The sequence below is a fragment of the Perca fluviatilis genome, chromosome 21 (assembly GCF_010015445.1).
Source record: "Perca fluviatilis chromosome 21, GENO_Pfluv_1.0, whole genome shotgun sequence".
Taxonomy (NCBI): Eukaryota; Metazoa; Chordata; class Actinopteri; order Perciformes; family Percidae; genus Perca; species Perca fluviatilis.
This window is the reverse complement of record NC_053132.1, coordinates 13252482-13275556: the sequence shown is the minus strand read 5'-3', so window position 1 is coordinate 13275556 and position 23075 is coordinate 13252482. Positions and strand designations below refer to the sequence as shown.

The window sequence follows — 23075 nt, the reverse complement described above, 5'->3', positions numbered from 1 at the left end:
ATAGGCTAGTACTCTGACCTTATCTATTGTTTCTCAAGTGTATATTGTAAGCAGCTTTTGGAGGCTTTATAGAGTCTTAGCCGGCAGGGCTGCCATTGCTCTGGTGGAACATGTGGACCTCTGGCAAGTGTCAGATTTTCAGCAGCACATTAAATCTCTTAACCCAGTTTTTTAACCCTCTCTGTCTCTCTCTCTCTCTTCCTCTGTCCCTCTCTCCTATCCATGCTAACAAGCTGGCTGTGATTTATTTTTCATGTGTGGCGTTTTTAGCCTCCGCCATTTTTTTCTTCCCTGGCATCTAAACCCTTGTGCCAGTGGTTAGCCTGGTGCCCAGGCCCTGAGGTGGCAGAGTGGAAATGCAGCCAGAGCAGCTGCACATCCGCCCCGACTAGGCAAAGTCCTCCAGTCGCACTGTGATGGCGAGGCCAGAGCCACTTTGATTAGCATGTCTGTCCTTATTGGCCAGCTTGAATGTCATGCACCATGAGCCCAGTCGTCTAATGCTTTGGCTGGCCAGCAGGGCCGCTCTCTGCAATTACTGATAGGGCTGCTTGTTCCAGTGTGGAGGAGAGGCCAGGGAGAGCGTCGAAGTGCCAAATGATTGTCCTCGGGTAAATAAAAAGCAGACATCTTCCTTTTTGATGTTCTGTATGTGCGTGCCTTATTTTCAGATGCAGTGGCACAATCACATTTGAAAGCATTTTGCGCTCCCAACATAACAAGGGGGAACCAATCAAAACAATAACTGTGGTTCCTTTTGACAAAGCCCTTGGCTCACATTTGTCAGAAGATGTAAGCTGACTCATCCACACAAGAAGGGCATGTATCCCTGGGAGCGAGGGGCGAAAAGCTATGATGAATCTTCCCCTCTGTGCTCTCCTCTCTCCACTGCGCCTGCATGGATTAATTACATGACTAGTAGCTAGTTTAGTCCCATTATTTATTTTTTCTAATGAATAATTTTACTCTCCCTCTCCGCCTAGATTTTATTCTGCTCAGGACTTTTCGGCTTCACCCCGTGGAAATAAGAATGCATTGATTATTTTCCATCTAGCAAATATCCCACCAACTGAGGAATAACATGCCTTTCCCCTAATTGGTTTGTTTATCTTGAGCAACAGACTCTGGGTTTGTTTGGACTCTGGCTGGCATCCACACACTGCACCGCTCCTCAGCATGATTACTCACCTTGGGAGGAGGCTGCTGGAGCAAGGTTGATGTTCCCCGCATAGACATCAGGCTGTCATTCTCCCCGCTTATGTGACATCATTTGCCAAGACAGATTTGTTACAGGAAAAATAAATTCAGGCCTAAAAAGGGATTGATTTAAGGACAGGCTGCGAGTTGGAAAAAAAAGGCGACAGGAGGGACGGGGGCTCCCAGACACATTTCACCACTGAGAGGGCTCGGGCCGGATCCAAACAAGCTGCCAACAGAAGATGGATTCTGGCTTCATGTATAATTGATAAACTGTATGTTCTAGGTGTCAGCTTTAAAGAGGGAGCTAGGACTATATCAGGAAGCTTTTTTTCCTCTCTGAGGCGAGCATCATTTTTATTTTGTCCTCCCCCGTTCTCTGGCTTATCTTCTCAGTTCAGAAAGCCCCGTTGAAAATTATCGTTTTCTTTGAAGAAGACATTCGGGAAGTGCAGCTTTAAAAGCACATCCTGTTCCTGCGCCTATTAGGAGTGCTAGTCCAGGGCAGATAGCCATCTGCAAAGTTGACTGTACATCCTGAGTTATCAGGATTAGCCATCTCACTCTTGACACCTAGCACATTTAATATTAGCTATGGGAGACTCCATCCTGCTGAAAGCAGCATAAAAGGATTAATGCAGCGCTTATCCTTTTGGAAATAATGCCCTTTATTGAGCGGATTTGACACTGTAAAGGCTAATGATGACATTGAATGGAGCAAGAATAAGCAATGGTGCGTCATCCTGTGTCATGCTGCCAGAATAGTCGCTATTTGCATTCCGACGGCTCAAACTGTATTGATTTTGCTGAAGGCGTTTGCGGTTGTTTTTCGTCTGTAGCAGTGAGAAAGTGTTACTCAATCATCAACGTCCTGTAGCTAATGACAGTCCTCTCCCTGTAGGCCCAATGACATGCTTCGATCATTGTCATATTGTACGCTACGATCTCACCCACGAGTACTTTGAGCTGCAGCAATTACTGTACATGAAACACAATATGCCAGCATGTCACCCTCTCTGTCTGTCACGACTGTGGGGTTAATTCGGCTTTGCCCACTCACTTTAATAGTAGTACATTTGTGTCCTGCCAGTCATATCTATGAGTGGTAGCAGTACAATTTGTACCACAAATGCTTGACTGTTTTAGTGGACCAGATAAGGGTGAAATACCAACTTTGTACCCTATAATCTCGCTTTGACACAATACAATAGCTGTTAAAAGCAGTTTTCTATTGTGTTTTTTAAACACGACTTGAAGTGCAAAAAGTGGCCTGATTCATATTATTATTTTTTTAAGAACCCCACCCCCCCATGTACACTTGACTCTGAATGATGCCTGATATAAACAGGAAATGTGCCTGCATGGGGTAAGAATTTAAATCAAGCTACAATGATTGTAATTCAGTGGGAGAGAGTCTCCTTGAACCCCTAACATGATTTGATTATAAAGAGGTTAAACAACTGTAATAATAAATCTGTCAAAGTTTTAATAAGATGTGCCATCTTGTATCGGGAATTATAACACTGAGGGGCAGACAAATGGCCACCAGGGCCACCTGAGAACATTCACTCTGTTCTCTGCTAAATTGCCGCTTCCCCAAGGTGTTTTTCTTTTTTTGCTGACAAGATAGTAACCTTATCAATCACAGCTGCTTCCCTCTCTCTCCCAAGGACTTGTGTTGATATGTTCTAAGTGCTCTCTCCTTTAGCGGTTTTAATAGGAATATTGCATGCTCATTTCAGCGATGCCTCCCTGTTTCTTAATGAGCTGATAAAGCTCTAATTATGGAGGAAAATCCTGATTTCTGATTTGCATTAACGACTCTTGTTTCACTACACACGGCGGAAATATACATGATTCAGGTGCGGAGATGTTGGCCTGCCTTTCCACAGACTTACATTGTGTGTGTGTGTGTGTGTGTGTGTGTGTGTGTGTGTGTGTGTGTACACAGGAGATGGACAGATTAGATTAGATACAGTAGATGCTGTATGGCCCCGGCCGTTTGTGCGTAGAATGTGATTTAGTTGTGAGGTTTGAGATGGGCTGTGGGGCTGCTCTGGGCTCTGTGATGGGTGAGAGGACAGACTGACAGTGACAGTGGGGTGGTAATGGCTCTGAATGAGGAGGAATGGCCCCTGTAAGGCCCCTCTCCCAGTGGCAGAGCAGAGCAGCCCTGTCCAAATACACTGCAAAATGAATTCTTCTCTACACCTGTGAGAGGGTTGTTGTTGTTTTTTTCCTCCACAGAACTAGAAATGGAGGCTATTTATAGCTTCACCAATCTGAGGAGGAATGGTGAAAGAAATGGAAAACGTTACCCTTAAAGATATCCAGCCTTCACTTTTGTTAAGTCTCAGCAGCTGCAGTAACGCCACAGCCCACCAGATGTTGAGACATCAGTGTAAGTAAAAAGATGAGCGGATGTTATATCACATTTGCGGTTTTGCGGAGCCCTAACAGATAGCCAAGAGGGAGAGGCAAGGGCCGATCAAAGGCAACCTGGATGTGTGATCAGAGATGTGGACATATTAGTATAAGTGCAGTTCCATACAACTTTGCAGGTTTGTTTTCATACACCCACATATTTGCCTCTCTTGCCCTCCGTGCCCCTTTTCGTCTCTGAAACTGAAACATCATGTCTGGAACTTTGGCTGGGGAGCTCTCCAGTTCATGAAAAATGCATCCACTCTCTCTTTTTCTAACTCTTTGCCTCTGATACCCTTGTCATATCATATCCATGTCATGTCAGTGTGTGTATTAATTATGTAGCAGGTGCAGTTGGGGAGACAATATTGATGCATCTCAACTAGACGTCCTATGTATATTACTCACCCGTCGTTGGGAAATATAAACAAGACTGGCTGAGAAGACTCTTTAATGTTTAGCCTTGTGAGTAAATCATTCTTAGCTGGTTTTTACAGGAAGCATTTTTTTCTTTCTTCCTGCTTCTCTCTCTCGGGCTCTATTTTATTCTCAGAGTCTCACTCTATTGAACCATTGTGGTAACTCTTTCCGGTTCAACTGAGGTGTTTGATCCTGACATCCCGCCTGGGTTTAGCCCCTTTTTTAGTCTGCCGAACTCGCAATCGCTCACTATTGTCAGCACCCAGTACCACCAGGTGTCCCAAATTGCAAAGGTAATTTAGTTCTTTGCAAGCAAATGTATGCATGAGTAAGAGGTCATATTGTAATATAAGATCGATCAGCAGTTACACACACATGCTGTGTGGGATTTCTGTTTATACGTCCTTTCTGTGCTGTAATATTATGGAACTGTGATAGCACTTGGAATATATTCCCTCACCAAATGAATATCAGGAGGGAACACAGTTCTGGATGGTTCCTCTTGATATACAGCAGTTTCCCTCTGGTCCTCTTCCTCCTTCTGTAACAAATGGTCTCTCAAGATTAAAACCCACTACCAACCAATGGTGGAAGAAGTGTTCAGATCCTTTACTTAAGTAAAAGTACTAATACCACACTGTGAAAATACTCTGTTACAAGTAAAAGTCCTGCATTGAAAATGTTACTTAAGTAAAAGTATGTTAAGTATAATCAGGAGAATGTACTTAAAGTATTTAAAGTAAAAGTACTCAATGTAGAAAAATCCTCACATTTTAGAAACTGGAAACGATCCAAACAGTTATGTCAATCAACTCTGTGTTTAATCGGATACTTATTTCAGCTGGACTTGTAGGCCTGTATATTGTTGGGTAGTTTAATTTGTAATAAAGCATCATATTTTATAAACTGCATGTGTTTTTGTGCAAAAAATAATTTGTAAAGTAACTAGTAATTAAAGATGTCTGGTTAATGTAGTGGAGTAAAAAGTACAAAGTTTCTCTCTGAAATGTAGCGGAGTAGAAGTAGAAAGTGGCATGAAAAGAAAAGACTCAAGTAACAGTGTTTCCTCTGTGTTGATTTGACCATGGCGGCCCCCCACGGCAACATTTCTGCCCCCCACGGTATCAGAAATAGGGCTGCATTGTTAGAGCGCATGTCGGAGAATAGCGCGGACACACGAGGATAACTAGCCAGTTGAGATCGTGTGTGTACGTCCTTGAGAACTGTAAGTCGTATAACTTATATTGTCAGTTCATTTAAGCCTGGTCTTGCAAATTTAAATTAACTGGTGATTTTCGTTCATTGTGTTCTTCACCTGCGAACTAAATCGCACGTTGTTGATTCGACATGTTGATTCGATATAATAGCGATTGCTGAATGCCCTCGCCCACGTTTGTATTTGAGGTGCATTATTTACATGCTGAAGTAGTTACACTGCATTAAGATAATGTAATTAATAGTGGGTTTATTGTTATTTGCTACAGAATGCTTAGCCTATATGTCAAGATCAAAGTTGGCCTATATAGTAACTCAAAAAATACAGTTCAATCACAACTGAAAATATGCCTCATTGTGTGTGTGAATAAATATATTTATTTGTGTTGCAGCGAAGTGTCAGTTCCGTTTCATGGGGGGGAACTAAAAAAAAGTCCTAAAGGAAACACTGAGTAAAGTACAAGTACTTCACATTTGTACTTAAGTACAGTACTTGACCACCACTGCCCAGGACCTCATTCAGAAGTTGACACTTTTTATGTTTAATGCCAAATGGGATATCTGTGTTCCTTGCAGATATAGATTAAATACATCATGCTATGAAACCATAGTTTAAGTTGGTAACCCTGTCGTTGCCAACAACCGAGTCAACGTTGATTGTGTGCGTTTTGTAATGCTAGAACGATTGTTTTACAGCGTGGTGATTGCAGCGGTTTGGCAGGAATAATTGGAAGTTCAAAGCGTCGATCCGTGAGTGTAGCCTGGGGGTAGGTTTCTGGAGAAGCTGACACTTCAGATGTATTATGAAGCCATCACGTCTAATTTGCACAGGCCTCTTTTGTAATTTACCCCCAATTCAGAGGAACAGTCTCCTGCTCTGTAGCACAATGCACACTCTGCTTGCATTGTTCACGCTCGTTGGAAGAGACACTGAGTGAATGAGTCTTGGAGCTCAAATAATGTGCAGCACTGTTCCTGTCATATTTGTTGCTGTGTAATGGCTCCTGATTTGTAGTTTCCTGCAGCGCCTTTTTCGGTTTGGCGCAGAGCAGACAGTGCTGCACGGTATACAGCAACTGTTTTCTGTGCATCCAGTCCAAGCAGCTTGTTTACAACTCGCTGTTGAAGCAACTGCTTGACAGATAAAGGAACTCAAAATGTGGTATAGTCTTTGAGAGGGGGAGGAAACCTCTTCAGAGGAAGGACTGGGGTTTTCCACATGCCGCCCAGACATTCTCACACATATTGAGTTTGTCTGTGTGCATCTTTGAAGATGCAAATGTGTCAACCACATGTAACCAACCACCCAGCGAGAAGCTGAGATGCTCAACTGCCTTTCTCACGGCTCTTAAATGGCTGCCAGTGATCCTCAGCAGCTTTGCGTGTCTGTGAAGCATGCAGTTGTTTTTTAACGGACAGGTTTTTGTGGGCTTTTGAATAATTTGTGCACATTTATTACTGTTCAAAAACGTCAGTTTAACCACATTAGGAGACGGAAGAGAGTTTGGCTGTAACATTTTATGACTTCTCGTGTAGCAATCTGTTAGAGTAGATATTAAGTGTAAGCTTTTATAATGATACAGAAGCCTTTAATTGGCCAGTAATGTAAACCAGATGTCAGTGTATGGATTTATTAGTTCAACTTGTTAGATCTATTTTGCATGACATTACAGAAAGAATGCTTTTTATTTTGAACATAGAGTTGCTTCTTAATCAAGAGAATATTTATACCTCAAACTTTCCATCCAGCTTTGACATCTGGTGTAATAAAAAAAGACAGCACATCATAGCTTGGCATATCCTGACAGAAGAGACATTCGTAAATTATTGATGTTTTTCCTTGCTCTGTCACCTATCATTGCACTATCCTTCTACTCCCTCGTTTTGAAATGCAAGAGTAGTAGTCCTGCAGTGTGGCAAGTCATGTTTCTGGCTCTCATTTCAATATCTGAAGTGAAAGGTTGGGATGATATATTCTGTCCTGCTGCGGTGACAGTGACTTACATGCCGCTGGTTCAAGATGGTACACTTTTACGAGGCCCACCCAGCCTGTCGAGCAAACTGATAATGAATCAATCTGCGTGAAACATTTATGGGTGCCCCCTCCTTGCGTGAGGCCAATTAGAGCGTCCTCAGTGGCCCGTGCTGTCTGAGTCAGGGAAGCCCCTTGCATTGTCATATCAATATTCTTCTGTTGATCTCCAGCTGAGGCAAGTCCGGCTGCTCTTTCCACACATGCTAATTTGCATTCACCAGCATGTGTGGGAGATGGCATGCTGGCTGCCTCTCCTCCTTGTTCCCCAACCTACTGTTGCCTCCCTCTCTGTCTTTTTCTACTCCTTTTTTTTTTTTTTTTTTTTTCTTTTCGAGAGGGAAAGGTTTCTTGATTCCTGGCATGCCAGAAAAGGGTCCTCTGAGGATTACATTGGCTAAGCCCTTATCACTCCAGGAAATTCACTGCCTGCTTAAAAAAGTGGTAGGAGTAGAAAATCAAGGGGAAGTGTTATTCTTTTTAAGTTTCTCCCTATTCCCATGGAAAGTTATTACGGGTTTGAAGAAAAGTCCTTTTTTTGGCACTCAAGTTTTCTCGTAACTGCATTTCATATTTCACCCCTCTCTTTTTTTTTTTCTTTCTTTTTTTCCAAGCGGCTGGTGGAATTTTAGAAGTGGAAAATGTGAAGGCAGGTGCTTGAGCGTGAGGGAGAGAGGGGAGGTTTAGGGAGGGCTGTGCTCACTGGGAAGCGATGTTAAACATCCAGGGGAAATGTTTGTTATTCTAATGGGATACCACCATGGTAACAGCTTTTAGAGACTCCCAAGGCTTTGTGTGGAGTATATGCACGCTTTCATCAATCTCGCCTAATTTCTTTGGGGATTAGCAAATATAATCAGTCCTTTTCTCCAAGTCGTCACCTGCTTATCAACATGAATATTATGGAGAAATTTAGCAGAACACAGCCCTGTTGGATGTGGAGAAAGCAATACACGGGCCATTAATATAAATCACATATTAAAGTGAGTCACTAAATGGATTCAAAAGTCATTAGAATTCCTTTTGTGCTGAATGACATCCCAGACAGAATAGCTTACGTTTTACACATACCTTGCTTTTTTTTTTTTTTTTAATCCTTGCAACCGAGACCAAAGCACTTTTGGTTGCATTACAACTTTGAGTTAAACATGTTTCAGACAGAGGTAATGAATTATGTTATTTTCAGTTTTAATACCTTTTTACAAGGGTTTTAAAGGCAATGGAGTGAACTCATTTACAAGACTGGGGGGGAAAAAGGAAACCCCTGCCTGATGAGCAGCCTCGGTGTTTAAAAGTCTCCAATAACTCGTAAGCCCCTCTCAGTTTTATACTTTTTTCTCTCCCTCTGCAGATTTCTTTAAGTGGCTTATGTGAATTGCACTTGCCACATGGAAGCCAGGGAGTATACAGAATACATTTCTACCCGGCTGTGACCAGCTAACAGCGCGTTGAACTTGTGCGTGTGGTGATGGAGGGGTTTCACACACTGCAGCACTGCAGCGCTGTGGGAGTATAGTCTGACCCAAAGCTAAGCCCCCAGCCGGAACAGCCTTCCATCAAACTCCCAACACTGCCCTCTTATCTACTGGCGTTTTTGTCTGATACAAACAGCCAAGACGTGATATAGTTGGCTACATGTCATATCTGGCATTGTACTACGCTTTATCTGCCCCCCCCCTGTGAAATATAATGCTTTTAACTCACCAGCTTTTTGCCTTGGCTATTTTTTCCATCTGTAGCAGAGACAGAGACCAGTGTGTTTGCTCGTCTTGGCCAAAGGCCAAAGGCTCTTTCTGATATAATCCCCACCATCGATCAGACTTTGTTTACTCTAACATGGTTTCTCTCCCCTCCAGCAATTAGAAGGCAACCTTCCACCTCCTGCTCCACAGACCAGCTTTATACGTTTATTTTTCCCTTAAGTGGTAATTTTTCATGTTGCGGCTAAGCTCTAAGTGTGGGTGTATATTAAGTAATGGATACTCTTCAACCAGACTGACACGTTGGATACCAAGTTTTTGTTAATGTTTCTTTGTCTTTGAAGAGGAGAATTCTTCAGTCACCAATCCCCAGCACTTATTGCACTGCTCTGTCTATATACTATATTATTAAGGGACGATTCACACATTTCCTATGTAGCACTCCACATCCTAGGTGTTTCATTTAGGCTGCCCCACTTACAACTCTTAAGCACTTTGAAATTTTAGAAAAATGGATGTGGCTGTAGAAGCTGAGGATGGCTCTCCTGTCCGTCTGAGAGGCTCTCGTCATAATGAATCAGGCGGGAGAGTGACTGGTCGTCTCTATGGTTTTGGCTAAAGAGGTTTGTAATCCACACAGAGATTGGAACATTTTTGCTTTATTGGTAATATTGTGATCACAAACAGTTATGACCACTTAAAGCTTTTGTTTTAGTGCTGAATTATTTACCTGGACTCTGAATTAGATGTTGATTTGAGTCTGGTTTCATGAAGAAAGACTTGGACTTTGTGGCTCAGATCTGAGAAATTGTCAGATAGATGTTTAAAGATCAACACTTGCACAAAGCTTTCTCGTTGTTACATTTTAAGTAAGACTTATCTTCTATGCATTCTGGGTTAATTAAGACTTCACTGCTTCTTTTCTACCTAGAGCACTATTACTGTTACGCAGCACTACACATCAGTGATGGTGTGAAGTGGCTGAAATCACAATTTATTGCCCACTATAGAGTAAAGTTTTAAGTGTTTTTTACTGTATGCAGAGAACAGTGAATGAGTGAAGGCGGAACAGATTTTGGAGTTTCCATCCACCAGTTTTTATGAGTATTTTCAATTTGTGCATAAAAAGCCCTGAATGGTTGTAATAGCACAAGAACATTTTTTTTTGCTTTGCTGAGGTAGAAAAGTTGGTGTATCGGTAAAAGCAAAGTGCAAGAGAGTGCAGTGAAAACAGACAAGGCATCTTAAGGAAATGCGCATTCATTAAAATTTTGTTTTGCTGATTTTCTGGAAAATGTACGCTAAATATGGATGGAAACTTGGAAACTTAAGACTATTTAGCACTACTCATTCCAACAGAAAACAAATAAAAATGTCAGCAGTTACAAGGACACTTGACTGTGAATAACTTGTAACAAGTGTAACAATACCTGACAAACAAAACCTGATCTAGAAACAAAATTGTGACGGCAGTTAATAGTATTTATGCTGCAGTTGACAGGAGCGTACAAAAAAGGCGTACAAACCCCCCAAAAAAAGAAAATTGGGACAAAAGCAAAACGCACATTATGAGCCACGTAATCTTATAGGTCAGTTGGTTTCAAGTCAACAAGTGTCACTGATTGTTACCATTGAAACATATGCTGTATATCTGAGTCAGCCTGGTGGTAGGGCGCCTACCTTTTTATGCTTAAATTAGTCTGCATTTTGGTTAAATTGTCTATTGTATTAGACTAGTCCAAGAGTAAAATAAGACTGGTTCAAACCCGTAGATAGGTATAACATGTCTTCATCAAACAAGTGCCTGATGTGTATTAGTCATATTGTCCAATAGAGAGGCAATACTAACCACATTGTGGCTAATACCTCAGAATTATTCAAGGCAAGCTGCATGCTAATGCCTCTGATCAATTTTAATTTAACATCGAACATGTTTCTTCACCCTGTAACTTGTGCTTTTGCTTTGGCAGACAACCCTGACGCCTACCAGCAGCATCTGAATTTTGTGATTTTTATGTTTTGTCTGATGCTTAAGAAAGACTCATTTTCTGGCTGTGATTATTTATCTTAGCCTGAGACGATAATCACAAGTGGGAGAAGCTCTTAGTACTCTACACTGCTAATGCTACTTGTGCTTCAAGGGAGGAAATTGTCTGTTTAGCCCAGTGGTGAGCAGTAACTTTCACAATAACTCACCGACAGAACTTAAGTACAGGGACGGTGGCCAACTTTTAATGGTATTATCATGAATTCACTTTAAAAAGTTGGAGGCTCCTTCTGTGTCTTTTAGTCTTTGCTGTTTTTTTTCTTCTTTTGATCACTAAGATTTTGAAGTCCTTCTGAGTTATTTCCATCAGCTGTGATTAGCCGTGCACAGGTAGGGAAGTACTCTTCACTCAGCAGGGAATTTTTAAGGTAATTTCAAGTTTCAGCAGAGACTGACCACAGCAAGAAGAGACTCTTTATACAGCTTATTCTTGCATTGACGAGACTAGTAAACCTTCTGTTGAGCACACTGCTTCTGCACTACCTCTTTGTATGTTTACATCAAGTGTGTGCACTCAATATTTCTTCCTCTTGGCCTGAATAAAAACAAAATCAATCAGAGTTGACTCGCAGGATCATCACAGCACCAGGAAGATAAAAACATGTGGAGTGAATAAACAAGCTCTAAAGTTTCCTAGCCTTGACGGTATTTCTTACCAGTTGTCATTTTATACAGCTGTGTCATTTTGTGCATAATTCCACGGTGCATTGGCTTGACTTGATTTGATTTAGGACCTCCACTTTCAAGGAAATTGGGCTTAGGGTATGTAAGTTCACACTTCTTGCCTCCTGGCAATTGATTTTTCTGAGCTTGATTTTAGTGCTGTTGCAAGACCAGTAGTGAGTGTTAGCACCATGTTGTGTCACTGAGGTCCAAACTTTAGTGTGAGCTCAGTGTAATGTTGTAATGTAGTATAAGGTACAAAGATGAAAGGGAAATGTGTTGATTGTGCTCTAAAACAAGTGATGGATAAATTGACTTGATTGAAAGAAAATCAATTATTTTCATTGTCGTTTGTCAAGGTAAAAAAAGGCTTTCAGCTTCTTCAGTGTAAAAATGTCCTGCTTTAAGCTTGTTATATGGTTGCAAACAGAATGTGACATGGATGGTAAATTGTATTTTTATAATTATTTAACCAGGAAAGCCTCAATAAGATTAAAAATATATTTTTCATAAATCATATGACACAATATATTATGAGATCAGAATTAAAGGGTCGATTCATCAATTTTACTCATAAAGGTCACTTTATTAGTATGGAGGAATACTACTGCAGTGGCTCGCGGGAAGCTAACAATCAAAGGCTGACAAAAGAAACCTTGATGATGTCACCAGGGGTTATTTTCTCAGCTTGGGTTTGAAGACTAACTGAAAAGTTCATGTTGGGAGTTTGGAAGTGCAATACCTATTCCCTGGAGTACCCCCTCTAAACATAAAGTGTGAAATCATAAATGCTAATAAGAAATCGTACAAAAGATTTCACAATAGAAACAACCTAAAGCAGCACTTTAAAGACTCTTGAAAGTATTCATGCGTTTTTGGCAAAAAGTGTATTTTTGGTTTGCACTCTTAAAATCTGCTGCAAAGTTTTAATCTCTCCACTCATTACAAATGACTATTTTTAATTTTTAATTACTAATTTGGCCATTAGGCAAAAAACTGTTGATAGATGTTGGTGTTTTCTTCCAGTGGCCTTCATATAAGAGTTTCAATTAGGTGATTTTAAAGAGGCATGAATAATTAAAAGTTCTTTTTCTGCCACGTGTTCTCCTATTTAGCTGGTGCTAAGTGCACACAGTCAGAAGTTATTATTAGACTGAATTGAAGCGGCCCTGTGTCCTCGGCTCTGAGCAGTGGGCACCGAGCTCCTGCATTGAATTTGACAGCCTTCACACAATATTGTGCAAGGGCGCTCCCTTAGCTTCTCATGCTGGTTAAATGTAATATGGCAGATGGATAGTATTTGCAGGGAGAGCGGGGGTCTCACCCTCCCTCTCACTCTTTTTTTTTTTTCGCCGTCTCTTGCCAGTACCTCAGACATTTCAAGGGGGAGAAATATGTATCAAATTAACTCTTAGCAACAGGGCCTCCAAGCTCCCTGCCCTTGTCTTAACAGCAATCAGAGCTTTGTTATTTTAGACTTTCAACCAAAACCAAACTGGATTCAGTGGCTTCAGCAATTACCTGTAATTTTCCAACCTGGTGCGCTAGCTTTCACCGGCGCATTTGCGAACAGTGAAAGATTGTCTCCTCGGTTCCTCATTTTAGTGTTCAAGTTAAGGGCACTAATTCATTTACATCCACAGACTGGCACATTTGGAAATGTTCACTTCCCAGCAGCAGGAATGTCTGCCGAGATTTGGTTTCTGTCTGTGCACAACCTCCAAATCACTGAAACTAGAAACCCCTCTGCAGTGTCGACACTCCGACAGTGAACCTCTGCTTTATACATCTGACCCATATATTAATACGTCCTTTCAATCCAGTTCAGAACAGACAACTCTGCAGCCCAACATCTGTTTTCACATTGCAGACTTTTATCCCATTTTTCCATCGACCCCCACAAACTCCCCATCCTCTTCTCAAGTCGTGTAAGAAACTACAGGAGCACAACTTGACTCCATAAGTGTATGTGTGTGTTTTTTTTTTTTTTTTCTGTGAGTCGGAGTGATGTTTCCCCTTCAGAGGTACTGAAGGAGAGAGAACTGCTCACACTAAAATGCTAATTAAGTGCAGTGTGGCAGACAAGGACGCTTGAGAGTGTGTGTGCATTAGCAAATTTTAACTCCCTGCAAACCAAACAGTTTGTTCTTGGCTAATCTCCCAATGATAGAGGCAAGAACAACAGTAGGAACCAGAGAGAGTAGAAATATAGACTGGCTTTAGAACATGAGGAGAGAGGGAGAAGCATGGTTTTCTTTTTCATTACCAAGATAATACACTTTTAGGAGAAGAAAGCATCTCTACTGGCAGTGCTTTTTTCCGTTTCATCTTCTTACAGAGGTAACATATGGTATCTGTAAGTTTGTGCTATGCGGTGAATTATTTTGTGGATTAGTATTGGCATTTAAATGCTCTTGGCTTTAAATCTTGTCTGTTTTAGATCTTAAGTACATTCCTTGGCATCCCGCTCTCCCGCTCAGGCTGGCCTCTTCCCCCAGCCAACACATTTTTGAAACTGTAGAGCTTAACAGGAGAGCAAAAGGCAGCCATTTGAAAAGACCCTGAAGCTGATCTCGAATTACTTTTAGAGAGATACAACTTAAATCAAACCAATTCATCCAATGTTGTAATGCCAACAAAACCTTAACCTCCAGTTAGGGTTAAAAACCTTTTTTTTTTCTCTTCAATGCAAGTAGTTTCCTCCATTGCTTTACAAAGTGGAAGCGTCTGAGGTTAATGTAATTACGGTCTCTGATGGTTGTACAAATTGCAGGCTGGTAGTGTGACACACGCTCCCCTCAAGTGCTTTGTGGTCAGCTCTAATGTCTAGTTTTATCCATGCTCATTAAGTCGACCTTGGCCAGGTATGTTTGGTTATCGCCAAGACCTTGTAGCAGCATACCTATATTTCACGTACACCACAAGAGACCTTCGTGACATCGGGGAAAAATATCCGCTGGCTTTAAAATCTGGTAATATTTAAACCAGAGAAAATGTTTTAGAAATAAATACTGCAGCAGTTAGTAAGTGATGTCTCCGCCCAGTTGTTAAATCCAGCATTTGTGGCACATTTATGTTGCCCTAGAGATCCCGGCTGACATGATAGCCCCCTTTCCTCATCTCTAAGCGGCCTTTAAAAGCACTGCCCTCCCTTCTGTTTCCAGTACAGTTGGCCTCCCTCCAGCTCCCTCACCAGAAGTGGATGAATTCCTAGATGTCTGATAAGCTTCACCAGAACATGATTCTTAATGGAAGAGAGAAGAAGAAGAGCCAGATGCTATCAGCGCGGTTGAATTGCCTTGCAGTCAGATCAAACATCCTAAAAGTGCAGGGAATGCTGAATCATGTCTCGAGGTTGTTGCACATTTATCTTCTCTGTTGGTTTAATTGAACTTGTTTCTAAATGAAACCAACTGGTCCTTTCAACGCAAACAAAACATCATAAGCATTGTGAAAATCTCTGTTGCTTTGCTTTGTTGCTTTTTACCCACTCATTTTCCTTTTTGAAAAGAAAAGCCTTAAATGAGCTCTTTTCATCCTTGTAATTTTTTTTCCAGCACTCAAGGCACTTTGTGGCACCATTTATCATTTACCTCTGTTTGTTTGTCCTCTTTCTTTCTCCTGTTTATTGAGCCAGAGACTGACACAGATTCCCCCACCCCCTCATCATGTGTGAAGGTCTTGTTTGTCCCTGTGTGTCTGTGTGTAAAACAGCAGGACCTTCAGGATCGAGGAGTAAAATACAGTATATCTCGCAACACTGGCGTAGCGTGCCAGAGGTGTCTTGATGGAGATGGAGTCATACTGAGCTAATGAAGCTCCAAACCTCAGCTATCGATCCACCTCGCAATGGTGCTTTACAGAGATAACTGAGGAGGAGAGCAGTGTGTGGCCCCACGTGTGCTCTGATCTGTGTGACATCTAATTCTGTGTAATGAACCCTGTGCACCAGAGAGCATGATGGGGGGCTGTCTATGGTAATGACAGGGATAGCATAGCCTGGTCGGCTTTTAAAAAGCTTTGAAACACTGCTGGTTAGCTCACAGGGCTTTCCTGACAATAAGGAATTTATCACTAGAACAAACACCTGTTTGTAACTCTTAACACTATTGCTCTCTACAAGCACAACCTATTTCATGCTTGTCCGTCCTGGATCAAGGATCCCTCCTCTGTTCCCAATTCTATCCTGGTTCAAGTTTTTGTGTAAAAGAAACTTTTCCTTACCTAAATTGAGGGTACAGTCACGTAAGCCCTCCCTCCATTGAAAAAGGATGTGACGTCATAAACTCCAGTTTGGGTAATAGATCATTATTAACCCTTGTGTTGTCCTTCTGTCAACCTTTTTTTTTTTTCTTCAACATTTTTGACGGCTTTTTTCAAGTTATTTTTTGTTGCTTTTTCCAACGTTTTGTCCTGTTAAATTTTTCTTCTACACATTTTCAGCGCTTATTTCTACGTCCCATATTTTCTGATCTAAAACAAAAGTTGAAGGGTTAAGCAGCGAGACACAGACTGTGAACAGTGTATCAGAGTGGTTTGTAGTCTAGTAGTGTGACATTGTACTAAACCGGGTGAAGGCACATAGCTAGAGTAATGTGTTTCTGTTAACCAACAGAGGCCAAAAGTTAAACAAAGGTTAACTACAAAACATGAGTCTGCACCAAAAACGTGAATGGGGAGGCTGGGGTTATTAAGCGGTACTAATATCATTCTGAACACAGTTTTAAACCTGCATTCACATTTTATTTATTTTTTTTAACTTGGAAGCAACTCAACAAGCTGTTAACACAAAACTGCCATATTATAACATTATAAAGTGGTTATGGCAAACATAGCAGAAAATGTCCTATTTACACATATACAACAGTAGTGTTTACTTGGAATTGTGTTTCTGGCCACTAGGCGAAAGAAGTCCAATATTCACTTTCCTTTTTAGTTTTTGGTTTGGTCCTCAAGTCCTCATCGATCCCCGAGGGGAATATCTGGCTCTTTAGTTGCTAAATGCTTTACAGTGTTCACCAGCGAGTTGCTAACTTTGTCTGTCTGCTGTTGGGTGCTGGGCAGGTAGTGTACATTGGGATTATCAGAGTTTACTGAAAAGAGCTGCCTCCTCCGTCCGGAAAGAACTCTGATGAGAGGCTAAACCAAAACAGTAAAGTTTTAGATGAAAGACACTAAAAAGCTACACAAAGCTGAGCTCTACTGCACTACTCAGTACTCTATTGGACAGTTATTTACTCGTCAGTTACTTACTATTCATATCTGTACAATCATACTATTTAACAATCCTCTGTACTTATACCACGTTACTTGCACTATTCATATTCGCTCTATTACAAAACCTCTCTTTTTAACTATGTTCTATACATATATCATCCAACTGTACATTTGTTGATGTTCATTCTTTACATACCTCACATTTGCAATCCCTACTGTCTATATTTTAATATATTCACTGCAATACTTACTCCTGCACTTTCTGTATATACTGTGTGTGTGTGTGTGTGTGTATGTGTGTGTGTGTATATATATATATATATATATATATATATATATATATATATATATATATATCACTATATGCTTGCACTCTGGTTAGATGCTAACTGCATTTCATTAGCTCTGTACTTATACTCTGCTTAATGGCAATAAAAAAAATGTAATCTTGAATAACTGAAGAGCCAGGTGATACTTATCTGTGGTGTTATCACTACGAGTGACCTTTTTGACATTATACAGTCATTTCATCAATTTTTCATATAAAATATTAATAAGAGCAGCTCTAAGGATGGAGGGTCTTTATATTGCAAAAACCCTCTGTGAGAAACTTGTGATTTCTGGCTGTATAAATAAACCTGACTAAGATCTGGGGATTTGATCAAATTTAGTATGATTGCAGGAGCCATAATTACTCTTTTCACTAAAGTGGTGATGGTTTAAATTCCCTCCATCATTTCTGAGTACTAGGAAGTGTCAAACAAAACCTTCATGACACAGTACTTTGAACACTCCCCCTTATCCCTGCAGAATTAAAATAGACCTGAAAAAAAGAAAGAAGATTTTCCTTTTCCATGACCACCTCTGCTGCCGGTGCAAATGAAAATGCCCTTCCCAAAATAGATCATTTTTACCCTTCAGATGTCCACTTTTATTTTAAGCCTGGTGACACCATGCCATCCATCACACCCAGCTTTTCAGATGTGAGCAGCCCCAGGGAAAACACTGATACAATGCAGGGGAAAGTGTGATAGCGTGCTGCAGCTGTGTAGTTTGTGCCTCTATGGTTAGATTACCACTAATTTCATCTCAGAGTAGCATTTAGACATTTTCTTTGTGTAAGTAAAGTGGAAGTCATTCCTCTTTTTAGGGTAAACATTGAAAATGGATGCCCTGGTTTCCAACTCTTCCCTCAAATTACCACTTGACATGGCCAAACATCGCGCCGCATTATTGTCTGCCAGGAAAATGCCTTTCTGAATGCTTTATTGAATGTTTTGGCTGGGTGGAAATTGTACGAAGTGTACCAAGTGCTTTGATCATCTTGACCTGGAAATGTGATAGTCACCCCACTTCACAGGGCTCCCTGACACCTGGGAAACTGGATCTGGTACTCTTGATACTTGATCTGCACCACACCACTAAAGACTAAACTTCTCCTGTTTCGTAGTCGGCGGAGACTACTGATGGGAACTGGAATTTCACATGGCTTAGACTGAGGCTTTTTTTTTTTTTCTCCCACAAGCCACTGGAGTCACAACATTTGGAGCCTGGTGGAAAAAATGGCCTGCATGATTTTTATGAACAGGATTCCTGTAGCATTACTTTTACCTCAAACACAGACATTCACAAAAAGTAGATGGATATATATGTAGATGGCTTTTTACATTTTTGTGGATTTTTTGACAGATGTTGTGAAGCTACATATAAATGTGTATATTGAAAGACCGATATAGACTTCAGAATCTTTGAGTTATTAATTAGATGTTTGTCATTCATTGGTGGGTTAGTTTTCAGGGTGTCCCACAGTGTTTTGTAGCGGAGGTGCGCCTAACATCATAGATTAATACACTTTATCTAACTAAAACAAAAAGCTCTAGGGAAAAGCTGCAGAAGCGCTATTTAACACAGCAAATACCATATATTTAATGGGTGTGACGATTGTTTAGGCCGTCATTTTCAAACTAAACTGCTCACAAGACGAGGTGTGACAGGATGTGGTTGGCCTAACAACTTCCTGGGAGACACCCAGATTTGTACTGATGAGTTTGAAAGATTATTGTATTATTTCATAGTGCATGTTTTTGTCTCTTGGTTTATTTTAGTATTTTTTTTAAATATTCTCACTGTAAATGCATTGCATCAAATCAAAATGAACTTGAGTGCTCAAATAAGAGTAAAGTGGTTTTTTTTTGTAGTACATGAATATAATTTGTTCTGAAGTCAGTTTATGTATTACAGTTCTGAGCTATTTAATGTGATTGCACTGGCAGTGGTAGTGAGGCCAGAAGTAAATTACACAGAGCCAGTGTGTGATTAGAGAAGCTGTGGCATGGCTTTTAAAGTTCACCACCCCTCAGGATATTTGATCGAGCCGCCGGCCTTTGATCAGTGTTAACATTACGGTAACCATGACAGTTTATTTTCAACTACCAAAAAAAGACCATTTGTGTCAGAAAACAATCTCCCCTTCCTCTGACACGTTGGCACAGTGCAAAAGAAAAATGTCAGGGTCAGTGATGGGCCATTAGCCCAGAGTGAGTTCCTTTGTGCTCCCAAATCTATTGAAAACACCTTTTTAGTCTTCAACAGATGGTACCGTGACACAGCAACCACTGACGCTGACCTGGGCCTTAACTTTAAGACTTTTTCTCAACAAAAAAAAAAACACAGGTCATTCGGCAACGCAGAGGGATGAGAATTTCTCCCAAGAGAGTGAATGACACCATGAATGTGTAATAAAGAACTCACCTGCTTAGCATGGCTGTATTGTAATGCCTTGTACATTTGAGTGACTACACGGTCACCCTCTATTCATCTGTATTATACTCTTTTCTTTTTCATGGAGGTCGCTCCTCCGTTGCTGCAAATGTCATCGTGCTTTAATGAGAACTGCACTGTAGCACACAATGGAAGCTTTTCAGCCAGATTAAATGTATCACTGTGCTGAAACTTTCCTTTCCTCTCTCCCCTCTTTTGCCCCTATTGTGACACAGTGGTTTTACAGAGCAGCTTGTTGCTGAAAAACAAGGTTAAGAAGATCAGTATCAAAGGAGGAGTGTTTTTGTGTGGCTTGCAGGAGAGTCTCGCTTCAGGTTTCCACCTGAAACACAAAGGTGTTTTCTTACCTGATTTGTATTCATTCACACAATGAGTGGACTTGCCTCTCTTGTTTCCAAGTAAGGAGAGTCCAGACGAGACTTTTGTTTGCCCTATCATTGGATACGTGCAGGTTGCTTCCTCCAGTACGAGCCTTGGAGCCCAGCCACTGGCTTTGTCCTGGATGGATTTTTTCCTGCCCTTTTTTCTCTTCTTTGTTGCTCTGTGTATGCTCTAAGAAACCGTTTCAAATAAATGTTTGAGTACTACCGCTACCCCCCCCCCCTTTGGCTCCTGTGTTATTTCGATAATTCTAAGCCATGTCACCCTAAAATTGCCTTGTTAGGATCCAAAACCCACAAATTAGCAGTTTAAAGGGTTTCAGTCCATGTTGTGCTGTCAAAACGCATAAGGCTGCCTGTACAGTGGCACTGTACACATGCATTTGTTTGATCCAGTTGAGGTCAGTCAAACTGCGGAAAACATTATGTAAGTAAATATTCTTCTTGTTTTCAGGGTTTTTTCCTGACTGTGTCCCCCGAGTCCATCCTGAAGGTGGCGAAGCACGCTTCAGATAACAACAAAATCTTCTGCATGAACCTCTCGGCACCTTTCATCAGCCAGTTCTTTAAAGAGCCCTTGATGAAGGTCATGCCTTACGTCGACATCTTGTTTGGCAACGAGACGGTAAGTGAAATGAGACCTCTTTAGGACAGATATTCTGTTTGACAGCACGTTGTTTTGATTGAGATTGAGATGTTTTGTGTGCATGCTATGTTTATTTCCACAAAGGGGGAAGTCGTGTTGGTCTGTTTTTGTTTTTGGGTTATTAGGATGTCTCAAAAACCTGTGTGCTTGAATGATCGGCCACAAATGTTAGCATGCTAACATGCTAAACTTAGAGGGTGAACATGGTTAACATAATACCTGGTAGACATCTGCATGTTAACATGGTCATTGTGAGCATGTTAGCATGCTGACATTAGCATTAAAGCTAGCTAAAAGCCTTACTGCTCATACAGTAAGTACAGCCTCACAGAGCTCCTAGCATGGCTGTCAACTCTGGAGTCTTATTTTTATCACGACTCATACAAATTTCAATCAATCTTCACCAAATGTAGTACCATTTTTTAAATGCCTTACCTCAACTCTTACCTATAATTTTCTTTTAATTATAGTCTTGAACAACAAAATCACAGTTCAGACCAAAGTTCACGACTAGACAAAACCGTTTTAGACCGTTGCAGGGAAAAGTTGCAGCGGTCTGAACTGTCCCATCTCAGCTCGAGTAAGGCCAGGTGATGGTGTCGCATGCGACTCAGCTTGTCAAGTTGCCATTGGCTGGTTTTAGAACGTAGGGGACGTCACCTGTTTCAACAGCCAATCGGCTCATAGCAGGGTCCGCTGATCAAGTCAGTTACAAATACGCCTGGCAAACTCGATTCCTTGTAAGGATTCGGTCACTCACTAAACTGATCCGGGTTGTGCAAGTCACTTGAGTCAGTATTGCTAAATTGCCAAGGAAACTCAGTTCTACTGCGAGCTTGAAATGTTTTGGACTGTCTGCTCGACCTAATTGCATTATAACATACTACATTTATACACCAAACCTACAGTAGGCCTAGGCTACGTGGAGAACATTGTATGTTATTTCAGAAATGAAAGAATGGCTTTTGTTGTGGATTTGCTTTTCACCCTGACTCAAGGAGAGACTTCACTCGCTCTATAGATCCACTCTCGTAGCCAGCTGTTTCGCGCAATTGACTGACTCACTCACGGACTCATGAGTCATCATGACACATGAGTCCTTGAGTGAGTCCCATGGTCTGTGAGCTTGCAATGTTTCCGGTTCTGAGTCTGCAGGTCGGGAAGTTCCAACCTGTCTCGGACTGTCTCTCTGCTCACTCAGTCGTTTGAGTTGACTTGTGGAGTTGTGGTTGCTTACGAAATTGTAAGTTATAAAGCTTTTGGCAGCTAAGATGGCCATCTTGTAGTAGGACTCAACTGATCCGAGTTGATACTAGAGACTCGCAACTCATGAGTTAATTTAAAGACGCGGGTGAAAGATCCGAGTGAGTCACGACTCAAACAGGTTTAGTTACAAACTGTCAACTGTTAGAAATGGCAGAGTTTTGGACGGCTGCTCAATGAGCGCCTGCGAGTGCAGTATGTGGTCAAGTGAGCTAGAGAGGGAATAAAGATTGGGAGCGGAGCAGTGAATCAGAGAAATAAAATGTTATTTTTGCCTAGAAATGCAACTGTAGCAAGTATCTCACTATCACTATCTTCATTCATATTTCAAGACGCTACAAATTATATCCAACTACAAAAAAGCCTGGAAAGTCGGAAGTTAGAACGGTATTACAGAGAGTCAATGCTATTGAGATGATACACTGTCTCGTCTTGTCGCATTGGTGTAGACTTGCAGGTTTTACAATATTGCAGACCGGCACAGCAAATAACTGCAAGTTTGAACTCGTCGCAAGTCTTTGGTCGGAACTGGGCTTTAAGGTGACCCTACTGAAACCTGATGAATTTAAATGGCCGTGACTCAATGATAATACGTGTTGTTTTATGAACTTCATCCATATTCCAAGTTAGGATTAAGATCAAACCTGCCTGATTCAAATTAAATACTTCTGAATATTTTCCATTATTAATACAACAAATTCAAAGGATTGTGCAGTCTTGGTGGAGGTATGTGCTCTCTGAGTACTTTATAGTTCATAGCCTCTCACCTCGTTTAAAGCAAAATCAAAATGTCATGTCCACTGTTTCATTCCACTCATTGCTCTCATTTCTCCTCAGTGCCCATTTAACTTCTCACTTATCACTGCCCCATAAAGAGATGAATAAGAATTAGCCCGGCAATCATTCATCTCAATCGCGTCACCATTTCATGCCGGTTGATCTATTGATTTTTCTCGCCTCTGTGGAAGTGAGTAGCTGGTTGGAGGTCAAGCTGTGGTCACAGACCGTGGTGCTGCTGGAAAGTATCCTCTAACAGGCCAGCTGAGCTTGACTCTGAGGCACCGCCTGGACAAACTGCACCTTCGGGGGG

The 23075-nt window shown here is 41.2% G+C and overlaps 1 protein-coding gene across 3 annotated transcripts in view; it reads left to right on the top strand.

Moving 5' to 3' along the window:
• The window catches only part of LOC120550679 (adenosine kinase-like), a 105897-nt gene that overhangs the window by 55866 nt on the left and 26956 nt on the right, over window positions 1-23075 (top strand). For all 3 annotated transcript variants that reach the window (XR_005637762.1, XM_039787346.1, XM_039787347.1), the window contains exon 7: window positions 20531-20701. Coding sequence is in view for 2 of the 3 variants with exons in the window: in XM_039787346.1 (XP_039643280.1) it covers window positions 20531-20701 (171 nt within the window). In the remaining variant the exon portion in view is untranslated. The remainder of the gene's footprint in view (window positions 1-20530; window positions 20702-23075) is intronic.